We start from the raw sequence: 16,400 nt of genomic DNA on the forward strand, positions 1-16,400 counted from the left end.
AACCTGTATGGATCAAATAATAAAGTTTTGTTATGGTCTGATTGTTGAGCAAATAAAGGATATCCCGAGTCCAGCCTGCTCTGATGGGTAACTGACTCGTTAGGGAAGATAAAGACGACAAGGCATAGTGTTGACTACTACATCCCTTCATATGCCAGGATCACAGAAATAAGTGAACTTTACTTCATATGCCCTTTATAGACCGCCAGGCTGTAAAATATTACTTTTAGCATTAATATTTCTCCCTCTAAATTATTTCTTTAAAGTCAATGCCTATTGTTGCTCATATTTTGAAGCCATTGAAAGTAAGGAAAATGAGATTTTGTCTAATTATAATTATGTTACTCTTTTAATTGTTCTGCTTTTAATTGTTTTTTTTCTTTAATTTTACTACAATCTGAAGGCAACATTTTCCAAAACACGTTTTTCATCATTGTTAACAATTATAATAGTCGGGATCACCTTACCAAACACAGCGGATGATTTGCTTCAAAAGTATTTTTATTTGCGTTTTTTTTTAATACTAAAAACTAGAAGAAAAAAAGTAATAATAACTTCTATAAAAACATCTCTTGAAAAATAATATAGATTAAAAGGAAAATATTTTTTAAGGAGAGGCTTATATGGTCTCAAATAAACAGAGTTGCCCAAATCAGGTGGAAAGATATAGCCGGAACCTGCTCTTTCTCTGGTGTTCCAAAGTCTCAAAAGAAAAGAGAGAGAGAGAGAGAGAGAGAGAGAGAGAGAGAGAGAGAGAGAGAGAGAGAGAGAAAATAATGAAAAACTATTTAAATAAAGAAATATATTGGGTGCTTACACTATTTTTAAAAAAGGTATTCATATTTTTATATACTGACCCACGCTTTCTTGATAGTAAAATTAATAGTCGTGCATTATTACGTTTAAAGATAATTTTAGTTCGTATATAAAAGCATACAATATATACGTTTTTTATTAAATTTGTATTTAAAAAAAAGAAATTGCTTAATCAAAAAAAATTATAAACTCGTATAACAGAACAAAATGTTTCTATCCTTCGAAAGATTAATACGTATTAACAAAAAACATGATATCTATTTTTTTGGAATAGGCTACAGATTTTCAAACTTCGATTTAGAAGGGTTAATTTCGGGCAAACATTATAAACAGGCTAAATGTTATCTAACTTATATTACAATTTTTCTGTGTAAAGAAGCCAATTGCTATTTGACAAATAAGTACTACAATTGTTTTAAAAATTAAAACACAATTTAGAGAGAGTCAATAAAAAGATAAACTTATGTTGATTAGTTTCATTAAGAGAATTCAAAGAAAGCCTTGAATGTTTCCCATACACTTGTAGCGACTGTCGTGACTCCGTTCCACGCGCTCCTAGCAACCGACGAGACTCTGTCCCTGACGTTACTTGCTATTGTCTTAATTTTATCCAATATCTTGTATACAATTCCATTATTCTGTAGAAAAATATTTTATAAATAAAAAGCTTCTAAATTTTGATTTAACAATTGTTTTTGTCGCCTTAGTACAAATATAAGTATTTTAAACGAAATTGAAGTGAACTCTATTTTTCGTGGACTAAAATAATACGACCAATGTAGCATTAACATTATCATCAAGCTTTTATTACCACTACTATTACATACAGACATTGTCTTGTTCAATATGGGAGTGTAATTATTTGATTTTATCACTTTAAAGTGTAAAATAATCTATAGTTTGAAAACTTACAATGATAATAAAATAAAATACCTCTTTTTCAAGTTCTTTTACTATTTGTATTAAACTTGAGGCAACCTTGGCTTTATCAATTGGACATGGGGGGCTGTTAAAAGAGAATTTCATAAAAGTATCAATACATAGTCTTATAGACAATAGCGCATTGTAAATCCTAGTACAAAGCCCAGGGTAGGAACACGAGAATGGCCGGATGTTTCCTATGTCGCAGTAGTTGTTTAAACGAAACCATGGTTGATAACCTCTGTCTCCCAGGGCCCCACTCTTAGTTGGTTTCGAAGTTTTCACTCCAAGATGGATTTCTGTCCCCATCTGATCAGCCTCATCAGTCCTAAGGTTCGAACTCGTGACTTTATTGTTAGCAACTTAATCTATTGACTATAACGTTGATAACTATCCTCATGCCTCAGAAAATAATAACATTCCACTAATTATTACTAAGAAACGATTCTGAAGCTGCACTAAATAAAACTGACGTTTTTAAAACAAACAAATCATTTACCTGGACTGAATTCAATTAGTAAAGTGCATTCAAAATTAGCATAAAAATACAACTTACCTTATTTCCTGATAAATCTGGTCAGCAATGAATACACATAGTGTGTCATTTTGGCCTGAACTGAGGTATAGCTGCGTCATTTTCTAAGACATTAAACAATAATGAACAGATTAATATAGAGTTTGCATTTATTATTCAAAGTGGTAGTTGTAAAATAACAATTCATAAAATATATATTTTTTATAAAAAATATACATAATAAATTCACTGAATAAAATATATAAAAAGCTAACTCAGTAAATACTTTTATAAGTTTTATAGTAATTAATTTAAACAACCTACTTTGTATTGTTTCAAGAAACATACAATGAGAAGAATTAAAAAAAAAGATATTGCTAGAACAACATTTGATAAAACGTCTCAGGCTAGGGAAAATGGTAATAGAAATCCAAATACTACTCCGAGAAATCCTTTTAGTATTCTGAGATTTCAACAAGGGAGGCCACTTAGTTAAACACGACCAGCAAAGTGTGGACCTTATTTTTAGAATGTATTTGACTATCAAGCACACTTTCCGATGTATTGATTTATTTTTATCCACCAATAATGAGGATTTTTTTTTCAAAGCAATACACTACTTTGGGTGATTTCTGTTTTTACAATACATGTAAGATTTAAACATTTTGAAATATTTTTTTGCTTTGTAAAATATTAACGCCAAATAAGTTTTAATTTCTAATCTTGCTGTCTAGCACAAAGTCATCTATTAATTGTGGTGGATATTTTTGGTAAGCACCCAGTTCATAATATATAATAATACAATACAATCAGCATCATTCGAATAAAAAAAAGTATTGATTTAAACAAGGGAAGCGAAATCCAATTATTTTTTACATTGGTAAAAAACTGATTACTCCCCCTTTTAAAAGGGTTCTTTCGCTCATCTATAAGAGGTTAGTTGTAAGTGTCGATCAATTAAAGCTTACTTTGTTTTTTACATCCCATTTAATCTTCGTATTTTTCTGACCATGAAAAAAATCGCCCCAATTGTGTTGTCTCTAAAATAGCATTGTTCAATACTAATTATAAAAACACAATCTATTTTATTGAGCCAAATGGGTGTCAGTACCAACAACACAGAACAATCAGTGTTTTTATTTGTACATTCTATGTCGATGTCAGGAGCTGTTATTAATTTATAAAAATAGAAAAAACAATAAAACCATTATTCTATAAAGTACTTAGGACATCATCGACAAGTTTCTTTTTTAATGTAAATAAACCGAGAGTGATCTCCCCTAAACTTTCTCGAATATTCTCATATAAAACAACAGGGGATAGGAACTCGGGCTATAGACATGATTTTTAATCCATTTTAAATACTTAAAGTTTTAAAAATAGAATAAAAACTCGTAGGCAAAAGAATTGCACACCAAGTGAACGCCAAATAAAATAAACCGGGAGTGATCTCCCCTAAACTTTCTCGAATATTCTAATACAACACTACGGGGGATAGCAACTCGGGATATAGACTTCTAGACATGATTTTTAATCAATTTTAAATACTCAAACTTTTTAAAATAGAATATAATCACGTAGAAAAAAGAATTGCACACCAAGTGAACGCTAAATAAAGATGTGCATAATAGTGCGCAATATTATTAGTACTTTATAAATTTACATGTGGTTTTTGAGAAATCGGAAATAGCGTAAATTAGTACTTCCGGTAAACGGAAATTACTCAAAATTTAACAGAAGGTAGAGAATTAGATCTTTTACTTACATATCAAATTTCATTTATCTATCTGAAATAGTACTCAAGTTATAGGCTTTTGAAAAACTCAAAGTAGAAAAAGTACCACTTCCTGTTATCGGAAATCGCTCAAAAGTTGATACGGATCTACGATTTTGATAAAATACTTATATATGAAATTTCATCAACCTAGCTGTAACGGTACTTAAGTTATCGTGTTTACACACGGACACACACACACACACACACACACACACAGACAGACACACAGACATACGGACAAGATTGCAAAATTATGTTTTTCCGTATCAGTGAGGTGTAAAACGTCGAAATTTGTAAAAATCTCGATTTTTTTTTTTTGCACGATTACAAGACTTTCTCTGTACTTCGTATATACGAGAAAGTAAAAAGTGCATAATAGTGCGCAATATTATTAGTACTTTAAAAATTTACATGCGTTTTTTTTAGAAAAGTAGCGTAAATTACTATTTCGGGTCAACGGAATTTACTCAAAATTTAACAGAAGGTAGAGAATTAGATCTTATACTTACATGTGAAATGTCATTTATTTATCTGAAATAGTACTCAAGTTATAGGCTTTTGAAAAATTCAAAGTAGAAAAAGTTCCACTTCCGGTTATCGGAAATCGCTCAAAAGTTGATACGGATCTACGATTTTGATAAAATACTTATATATGAAATTTCATCAACCTAGCTGTAACGGTACTCAAGTTATCGCGTTTACACACGGACACACACACACACACACACAGACAGACACACAGACATACGGACAGAATTGCAAAGCCCAGTTTTTCAGACTGGATTACGCATAAAACCTCTTAATTTTGATAAATCTGGATTGATAATTTTTGCCCGATTAAAATAAGTCCTCTATACTTCGGATGTGATGAAGGACTGAGGTGTAATACGGTGAAAATTGTTAAAATTTCAAGTGATTTTTGTGCACGATTACAATACTTTCTCTATACTTCGTTTATACGAGAAAGTAAAAAGAAACGATTCATCCAAGATTTCGACCGAAACATTCATGTTTGGTGTTACAAATAAATCTAACAAAGCAACTTTTTTTTTTTTTTTTACAAATTTTCGCTTTCAATCACAAAAGACATTTTGTATGATTAAAAAAAGGTAAATTGTTTTTTTAAACTGATTATCTGTACCTAATTTTATGACGACGCCTGGTCGTAAGGAGATTTAAATGATGTATCCTAGACGACTCATTGATACAACTAGTTCTTTACAATAAAAATAATACCATGCTAACAACACACTTCTTCAGTTTTTTATATATGATAACATCTCCGCACTAAAGCGAGACTGCTGCATCAAATCAGCACATTTACAAATACGTTCTCATAAGCCGTGACGCTGACATAAGGAAATGGCATTTCCAAGTAAGAAATGTTTGGATTGTTGTAGCAACGTACTTGTCTCCAGCAACAGGATGGTAAATACGGAGGTACGTTCGTGGAATGTCGTTTACAGCAACATGAGGGTTAATATAGAGGTACGTTCGTGGAATGTCGTTTACTGCAACATGAGGGTAAATATAGAGGTACGTTCGTGGAATGTCGTTTACAGCAACAGGGGGGTAAATACAGAGGTACGTTCGTGGAATGTCGTGCCCCCCCCCCCCTTAAGATCAGCTCACATTTCCCCAGGGCAGGACGGTACTTCCGTGTTAACAATTCTCGGGAAATAAACGCTCGGTGGTATGATCGAGTACAAAAGGTAGACCGCACTGGGGAGGGGGGGGGGAGGGGAATTAAAAACCTCCTCAAGCTCCAGACAACCTATTTACGGTTCAGTAAATCGCTATGTAAGGTCACAACCTCTAACGCTAACCTTGGTTTAAACTATTTCCGTCCTATTATTAGGTAAATCGGTCCACGCAGATGTTGAAGACAATTTAAATCTTATAGGTAAATGTAACATACTACACACAGCCTGAAAATATTTTCCTTTATTTGGGGAACTTATCTTTTACTGACTCAGATTACATTAGTTCAGTAAAACCACATTACGTGAATGTGACAGTAAAACCACATCACATAAATGTGACAGTAAAACCACATCACGTGAATGTGACAGTAAAACCACATCACATAAATGTGACAGTAAAACCACATTACGTGAATGTGACAGTAAAACCACATCACATAAATGTGACAGTAAAACCACATCACATAAATGTGACAGTAAAACCACATCACATGTACAGTGACCATAAACCAACATCACGTGACTGTGACAGTAAAACCACATCACGTGACTGTGACAGTAAAACCACATCACGTGAATGTGAACGTAAAACCACATCACAAGTGAGTGTGACAGTAAAACAACATCACGTGACTGTGACAGTTAAACCATATCACATGAATGCGACAGTAAAACCACAACACTGAATGTGACAGCAAAACCAAATCACGTGACTGATAGTAAAACCATATTAAAAGTGACTTTGACAGTAAAACCACATAACGTGAATGTGACAGTAAAACCACATTACATAAATGTGACAGTAAAACCATATCACATGTGCAGTGACCATAAACGAACATCACATGACTGTGACAGTAAAACCACATCACGTGAATGTGACAGTAAAACCACATCACGTGAATGTGACAGTAAAACAACATCACGTGACTGTGACAGTTAAACCATATCACATGAATGTGACAGTAAAACCACATCACAAGCAAGTGTGACAGTAAAATCACATAACGTGAGTGTGACAGTGAAACCACATCATGTAAATGTGACAGGAAAACCACATCATGTGAATGTGACAGCAAAACCACATCACGTGACTTTGACAGTAAAACCACATCACGTGAGTGCGATAGTAAAACCACATCACGTGACTTTTACAGTAAAACCACATCACGTGAATGTGACAGTAAAACCACATCACGTGAATGTGACAGTAAAACCACATCACGTGAATGTGACAGTAAAACCACATCACGAGTGAGTGTGACAGTTAACCACACCACCTTAATGTGACAGTAAAACCACATCAGAAGTGAGTGTGACAGTAAAACCACATCACGTGACTGTGACAGTAAAACCACATCACTAGTGAGTGTGACAGTAAAACAACATCACGGGACTTTGACAATAAAACCACATCAAAAGTGAGTGTGACAGTAAAACCACATCACGTTACTGTGACAGTAAAACCGTATCACGTGATTGTGACAGTAAACCACACCACGTGATTTTGACAGTAAAACCACACCACCTTAATGTGACAGTAAAACCACATCACAAGTGAGTGTGACAGTAAATTCACATCACGTGACTGTGACAGTTAAACCATATCACGTGAATATGACAGTAAAACCACATCACGTGACTGTGACAGTAAAATCACATAACGTGAGTGTGACAGTGAAACCACATCATGTAAATGTGACAGGAAAACCACATCGCGTGACTGTGACAGTAAATTCACATCACGTGATTTTGACAGTAAAACCACATCACGTGAATGTGACAGTAAAACCACACCACCTTAATGTGACAGTAAAACCACATCACAAGTGAGTGTGACAGTAAAACCACATCACGTGACTGTGACATTTAAACCATATCACGTGAATGTGACATTAAAACCACATCACAAGTAAGTGTGAAAGTAAAAGCACATAACGTGAGTGTGACAATAAAATCACATAACGTGAGTGTGACAGTAAAATCACATAACGTAAATGTGACAGAAAAACCACATCACGTGACTTTGACAGTAAATCCACATCACATGAGTGTGATAGTAAAACCACATCACGTGACTTTTACAGTAAAACCACATTACAAGTAAGTGTGACAGTAAAACCTCATCTCGTGAATGTGACAGTAAAACAACATCACGTGACTGTAACAGTAAAATCACATCACGTGAATGTGACAGTAAAACCACATCACGTGAATGTGACAGTAAAACCACATCACGTGAATGTGACAGTAAAACAACATCACGTGACTGTGATGGTTAAACCATATCACATGAATGTGACAGTAAAACCACATCACAAGTAAGTGTGACAGTAAAATCACATAACGTGAGTGTGACAGTGAAACCACATCATGTAAATGTGACAGGAAAACCACATAATGTGAATGTGACAGCATAACCACATCACGTGACTTTGACAATAAAACCACATCACATGTACAGTGACCATAAACCAACATCACGTGACTGTGACAGTAAAACCACATCACGTGACTGTGACAGTAAAACCACATCACGTGAATGTGAACGTAAAACCACATCACAAGTGAGTGTGACAGTAAAACAACATCACGTGACTGTGACAGTTAAACCATATCACATGAATGCGACAGTAAAACCACAACACTGAATGTGACAGCAAAACCAAATCACGTGACTGATAGTAAAACCATATTAAAAGTGACTTTGACAGTAAAACCACATAACGTGAATGTGACAGTAAAACCACATTACATAAATGTGACAGTAAAACCATATCACATGTGCAGTGACCATAAACGAACATCACATGACTGTGACAGTAAAACCACATCACGTGAATGTGACAGTAAAACCACATCACGTGAATGTGACAGTAAAACAACATCACGTGACTGTGACAGTTAAACCATATCACATGAATGTGACAGTAAAACCACATCACAAGTAAGTGTGACAGTAAAATCACATAACGTGAGTGTGACAGTGAAACCACATCATGTAAATGTGACAGGAAAACCACATCATGTGAATGTGACAGCAAAACCACATCACGTGACTTTGACAGTAAAACCACATCACGTGAGTGCGATAGTAAAACCACATCACGTGACTTTTACAGTAAAACCACATCACGTGAATGTGACAGTAAAACCACATCACGTGAATGTGACAGTAAAACCACATCACGTGAATGTGACAGTAAAACCACATCACGAGTGAGTGTGACAGTTAACCACACCACCTTAATGTGACAGTAAAACCACATCAGAAGTGAGTGTGACAGTAAAACCACATCACGTGACTGTGACAGTAAAACCACATCACTAGTGAGTGTGACAGTAAAACAACATCACGGGACTTTGACAATAAAACCACATCAAAAGTGAGTGTGACAGTAAAACCACATCACGTTACTGTGACAGTAAAACCGTATCACGTGATTGTGACAGTAAACCACACCACGTGATTTTGACAGTAAAACCACACCACCTTAATGTGACAGTAAAACCACATCACAAGTGAGTGTGACAGTAAATTCACATCACGTGACTGTGACAGTTAAACCATATCACGTGAATATGACAGTAAAACCACATCACGTGACTGTGACAGTAAAATCACATAACGTGAGTGTGACAGTGAAACCACATCATGTAAATGTGACAGGAAAACCACATCGCGTGACTGTGACAGTAAATTCACATCACGTGATTTTGACAGTAAAACCACATCACGTGAATGTGACAGTAAAACCACACCACCTTAATGTGACAGTAAAACCACATCACAAGTGAGTGTGACAGTAAAACCACATCACGTGACTGTGACATTTAAACCATATCACGTGAATGTGACATTAAAACCACATCACAAGTAAGTGTGAAAGTAAAAGCACATAACGTGAGTGTGACAATAAAATCACATAACGTGAGTGTGACAGTAAAATCACATAACGTAAATGTGACAGAAAAACCACATCACGTGACTTTGACAGTAAATCCACATCACATGAGTATGATAGTAAAACCACATCACGTGACTTTTACAGTAAAACCACATTACAAGTAAGTGTGACAGTAAAACCTCATCTCGTGAATGTGACAGTAAAACAACATCACGTGACTGTAACAGTAAAATCACATCACGTGAATGTGACAGTAAAACCACATCACGTGAATGTGACAGTAAAACCACATCACGTGAATGTGACAGTAAAACAACATCACGTGACTGTGACAGTTAAACCATATCACATGAATGTGACAGTAAAACCACATCACAAGTAAGTGTGACAGTAAAATCACATAACGTGAGTGTGACAGTGAAACCACATCATGTAAATGTGACAGGAAAACCACATAATGTGAATGTGACAGCATAACCACATCACGTGACTTTGACAATAAAACCACATCACATGTACAGTGACCATAAACCAACATCACGTGACTGTGACAGTAAAACCACATCACGTGACTGTGACAGTAAAACCACATCACGTGAATGTGAACGTAAAACCACATCACAAGTGAGTGTGACAGTAAAACAACATCACGTGACTGTGACAGTTAAACCATATCACATGAATGTGACAGTAAAACCACAACACTGAATGTGACAGCAAAACCAAATCACGTGACTGATAGTAAAACCATATTAAAAGTGACTTTGACAGTAAAACCACATAACGTGAATGTGACAGTAAAACCACATTACACAAATGTGACAGTAAAACCACATCACAAGTAAGTGTGACAGTAAAATCACATGACGTGAGTGTGACAGTGAAACCACATCATGTAAATGTGACAGGAAAACCACATCATGTGAATGTGACAGCAAAACCACATCACGTGACTTTGACAGTAAAACCACATCACGTGAGTGCGATAGTAAAACCACATCACGTGACTTTTACAGTAAAACCACATCACGTGAATGTGACAGTAAAACCACATCACGTGAATGTGACAGTAAAACCACATCACGTGAATGTGACAGTAAAACCACATCACGAGTGAGTGTGACAGTAAACCACACCAACTTAATGTGACAGTAAAACCACATCAGAAGTGAGTGTGACAGTAAAACCACATCAAAAGTGAGTGTGACAGTAAAACCACATCACGTGACTGTGACAGTAAAACCGTATCACGTGATTGTGACAGTAAACCACACCACGTGATTTTGACAGTAAAACCACACCACCTTAATGTGACAGTAAAACCACATCACAAGTGAGTGTGACAGTAAATTCACATCACGTGACTGTGACAGTTAAACCATATCACGTGAATATGACAGTAAAACCACATCACGTGACTGTGACAGTAAAATCACATAACGTGAGTGTAACAGTGAAACCACATCATGTAAATGTGACAGGAAAACCACATCGCGTGACTGTGACAGTAAATTCACATCACGTGATTTTGACAGTAAAACCACATCACGTGAATGTGACAGTAAAACCACACCACCTTAATGTGACAGTAAAACCACATCACAAGTGAGTGTGACAGTAAAACCACATCACGTGACTGTGACAGTTAAACCATATCACGTGAATGTGACATTAAAACCACATCACAAGTAAGTGTGACAGTAAAAGCACATAACGTGAGTGTGACAGTAAAATCACATAACGTGAGTGTGACAGTAAAATCACATAACGTAAATGTGACAGAAAAACCACATCACGTGAATATGACAGTAAAACCACATCACGTGACTTTGACAGTAAATCCACATCACATGAGTGTGATAGTAAAACCACATCACGTGACTTTTACAGTAAAACCACATTACAAGTAAGTGTGACAGTAAAACCTCATCTCGTGAATGTGACAGTAAAACAACATCACGTGACTGTAACAGTAAAATCACATCACGTGAATGTGACAGTAAAACCACATCACGTGAATGTGACAGTAAAACCACATCACGTGAATGTGACAGTAAAACCACATCACGTGAATGTGACAGTAAAACAACATCACGTGACTGTGACAGTTAAACCATATCACATGAATGTGACAGTAAAACCACATCACAAGTAAGTGTGACAGTAAAATCACATAACGTGAGTGTGACAGTGAAACCACATCATGTAAATGTGACAGGAAAACCACATCATGTGAATGTGACAGCAAAACCACATCACGTGACTTTGACAGTAAAACCACATCACGTGAGTTCGATAGTAAAACCACATCACGTGACTTTTACAGTAAAACCACATCACGTGAATGTGACAGTAAAACCATATCACGTGAATGTGACAGTAAAACCATATCACGTGAATGTGACAGTAAAACCACATCACGAGTGAGTGTGACAGTAAACCACACCACCTTAATGTGACAGTAAAACCACATTACACAAATGTGACAGTAAAACCACATCACAAGTAAGTGTGACAGTAAAATCACATAACGTGAGTGTGACAGTGAAACCACATCATGTAAATGTGACAGGAAAACCACATAATGTGAATGTGACAGCATAACCACATCACGTGACTTTGACAATAAAACCACATCACATGTACAGTGACCATAAACCAACATCACGTGACTGTGACAGTAAAACCACATCACGTGACTGTGACAGTAAAACCACATCACGTGAATGTGAACGTAAAACCACATCACAAGTGAGTGTGACAGTAAAACAACATCACGTGACTGTGACAGTTAAACCATATCACATGAATGCGACAGTAAAACCACAACACTGAATGTGACAGCAAAACCAAATCACGTGACTGATAGTAAAACCATATTAAAAGTGACTTTGACAGTAAAACCACATAACGTGAATGTGACAGTAAAACCACATTACATAAATGTGACAGTAAAACCATATCACATGTGCAGTGACCATAAACGAACATCACATGACTGTGACAGTAAAACCACATCACGTGAATGTGACAGTAAAACCACATCACGTGAATGTGACAGTAAAACAACATCACGTGACTGTGACAGTTAAACCATATCACATGAATGTGACAGTAAAACCACATCACAAGTAAGTGTGACAGTAAAATCACATAACGTGAGTGTGACAGTGAAACCACATCATGTAAATGTGACAGGAAAACCACATCATGTGAATGTGACAGCAAAACCACATCACGTGACTTTGACAGTAAAACCACATCACGTGAGTGCGATAGTAAAACCACATCACGTGACTTTTACAGTAAAACCACATCACGTGAATGTGACAGTAAAACCACATCACGTGAATGTGACAGTAAAACCACATCACGTGAATGTGACAGTAAAACCACATCACGAGTGAGTGTGACAGTTAACCACACCACCTTAATGTGACAGTAAAACCACATCAGAAGTGAGTGTGACAGTAAAACCACATCACGTGACTGTGACAGTAAAACCACATCACTAGTGAGTGTGACAGTAAAACAACATCACGGGACTTTGACAATAAAACCACATCAAAAGTGAGTGTGACAGTAAAACCACATCACGTTACTGTGACAGTAAAACCGTATCACGTGATTGTGACAGTAAACCACACCACGTGATTTTGACAGTAAAACCACACCACCTTAATGTGACAGTAAAACCACCTCACAAGTGAGTGTGACAGTAAATTCACATCACGTGACTGTGACAGTTAAACCATATCACGTGAATATGACAGTAAAACCACATCACGTGACTGTGACAGTAAAATCACATAACGTGAGTGTGACAGTGAAACCACATCATGTAAATGTGACAGGAAAACCACATCGCGTGACTGTGACAGTAAATTCACATCACGTGATTTTGACAGTAAAACCACATCACGTGAATGTGACAGTAAAACCACACCACCTTAATGTGACAGTAAAACCACATCACAAGTGAGTGTGACAGTAAAACCACATCACGTGACTGTGACATTTAAACCATATCACGTGAATGTGACATTAAAACCACATCACAAGTAAGTGTGAAAGTAAGAGCACATAACGTGAGTGTGACAATAAAATCACATAACGTGAGTGTGACAGTAAAATCACATAACGTAAATGTGACAGAAAAACCACATCACGTGACTTTGACAGTAAATCCACATCACATGAGTATGATAGTAAAACCACATCACGTGACTTTTACAGTAAAACCACATTACAAGTAAGTGTGACAGTAAAACCTCATCTCGTGAATGTGACAGTAAAACAACATCACGTGACTGTAACAGTAAAATCACATCACGTGAATGTGACAGTAAAACCACATCACGTGAATGTGACAGTAAAACCACATCACGTGAATGTGACAGTAAAACAACATCACGTGACTGTGACAGTTAAACCATATCACATGAATGTGACAGTAAAACCACATCACAAGTAAGTGTGACAGTAAAATCACATAACGTGAGTGTGACAGTGAAACCACATCATGTAAATGTGACAGGAAAACCACATAATGTGAATGTGACAGCATAACCACATCACGTGACTTTGACAATAAAACCACATCACATGTACAGTGACCATAAACCAACATCACGTGACTGTGACAGTAAAACCACATCACGTGACTGTGACAGTAAAACCACATCACGTGAATGTGAACGTAAAACCACATCACAAGTGAGTGTGACAGTAAAACAACATCACGTGACTGTGACAGTTAAACCATATCACATGAATGTGACAGTAAAACCACAACACTGAATGTGACAGCAAAACCAAATCACGTGACTGATAGTAAAACCATATTAAAAGTGACTTTGACAGTAAAACCACATAACGTGAATGTGACAGTAAAACCACATTACACAAATGTGACAGTAAAACCACATCACAAGTAAGTGTGACAGTAAAATCACATGACGTGAGTGTGACAGTGAAACCACATCATGTAAATGTGACAGGAAAACCACATCATGTGAATGTGACAGCAAAACCACATCACGTGACTTTGACAGTAAAACCACATCACGTGAGTGCGATAGTAAAACCACATCACGTGACTTTTACAGTAAAACCACATCACGTGAATGTGACAGTAAAACCACATCACGTGACTGTAACAGTAAAATCACATCACGTGAATGTGACAGTAAAACCACATCACGTGAATGTGACAGTAAAACCACATCACGTGAATGTGACAGTAAAACAACATCACGTGACTGTGACAGTTAAACCATATCACATGAATGTGACAGTAAAACCACATCACAAGTAAGTGTGACAGTAAAATCACATAACGTGAGTGTGACAGTGAAACCACATCATGTAAATGTGACAGGAAAACCACATAATGTGAATGTGACAGCATAACCACATCACGTGACTTTGACAATAAAACCACATCACATGTACAGTGACCATAAACCAACATCACGTGACTGTGACAGTAAAACCACATCACGTGACTGTGACAGTAAAACCACATCACGTGAATGTGAACGTAAAACCACATCACAAGTGAGTGTGACAGTAAAACAACATCACGTGACTGTGACAGTTAAACCATATCACATGAATGTGACAGTAAAACCACAACACTGAATGTGACAGCAAAACCAAATCACGTGACTGATAGTAAAACCATATTAAAAGTGACTTTGACAGTAAAACCACATAACGTGAATGTGACAGTAAAACCACATTACACAAATGTGACAGTAAAACCACATCACAAGTAAGTGTGACAGTAAAATCACATGACGTGAGTGTGACAGTGAAACCACATCATGTAAATGTGACAGGAAAACCACATCATGTGAATGTGACAGCAAAACCACATCACGTGACTTTGACAGTAAAACCACATCACGTGAGTGCGATAGTAAAACCACATCACGTGACTTTTACAGTAAAACCACATCACGTGAATGTGACAGTAAAACCACATCACGTGAATGTGACAGTAAAACCACATCACGTGAATGTGACAGTAAAACCACATCACGAGTGAGTGTGACAGTAAACCACACCAACTTAATGTGACAGTAAAACCACATCAGAAGTGAGTGTGACAGTAAAACCACATCAAAAGTGAGTGTGACAGTAAAACCACATCACGTGACTGTGACAGTAAAACCGTATCACGTGATTGTGACAGTAAACCACACCACGTGATTTTGACAGTAAAACCACACCACCTTAATGTGACAGTAAAACCACATCACAAGTGAGTGTGACAGTAAATTCACATCACGTGACTGTGACAGTTAAACCATATCACGTGAATATGACAGTAAAACCACATCACGTGACTGTGACAGTAAAATCACATAACGTGAGTGTAACAGTGAAACCACATCATGTAAATGTGACAGGAAAACCACATCGCGTGACTGTGACAGTAAATTCACATCACGTGATTTTGACAGTAAAACCACATCACGTGAATGTGACAGTAAAACCACACCACCTTAATGTGACAGTAAAACCACATCACAAGTGAGTGTGACAGTAAAACCACATCACGTGACTGTGACAGTTAAACCATATCACGTGAATGTGACATTAAAACCACATCACAAGTAAGTGTGACAGTAAAAGCACATAACGTGAGTGTGACAGTAAAATCACATAACGTGAGTGTGACAGTAAAATCACATAACGTAAATGTGACAGAAAAACCACATCACGTGAATATGACAGTAAAACCACATCACGTG

General features: G+C 36.5%; 1 protein-coding gene across 1 annotated transcript; it reads right to left on the reverse strand.

Annotated features, from left to right (window-relative positions):
- Positions 1-1,209: 1,209 nt before the first annotated feature.
- On the reverse strand, positions 1,210-2,644 carry LOC131940025 (uncharacterized). The gene is made up of 4 exons (XM_059298564.1): positions 2,576-2,644; positions 2,294-2,376; positions 1,750-1,822; positions 1,210-1,454 (listed from the first exon to the last, which is right to left on the reverse strand). The coding sequence occupies exons 2-4, from the start codon at positions 2,371-2,373 to the stop codon at positions 1,296-1,298; spliced, it is 312 nt and encodes a 103-aa protein (XP_059154547.1). The 5' UTR covers positions 2,374-2,376; positions 2,576-2,644; the 3' UTR covers positions 1,210-1,295.
- Between the last annotated feature and the right edge of the window lie 13,756 nt (positions 2,645-16,400).

The sequence above is a fragment of the Physella acuta genome, unplaced genomic scaffold, assembly GCF_028476545.2.
Source record: "Physella acuta isolate Inbredline_101_S28 unplaced genomic scaffold, ASM2847654v3 ptg000308l, whole genome shotgun sequence".
Classification (NCBI taxonomy): Eukaryota; Metazoa; Mollusca; class Gastropoda; family Physidae; genus Physella; species Physella acuta.

Excerpts from the sequence above, each read along its gene's own strand:
- LOC131940025 (XM_059298564.1), bottom strand. The coding sequence starts at position 2,373 with ATGACGCAGCTATACCTCAGTTCAGGCCAAAATGACACACTATGTGTA. Across the intron at positions 1,823-2,293 it reads CAGATTTATCAGGAAATAAG|CCCCCCATGTCCAATTGATA; the intron begins GTAAGTTGTATT and ends CTCTTTTAACAG. Across the intron at positions 1,455-1,749 it reads TAAAAGAACTTGAAAAAGAG|AATAATGGAATTGTATACAA; the intron begins GTATTTTATTTT and ends ATTTTTCTACAG.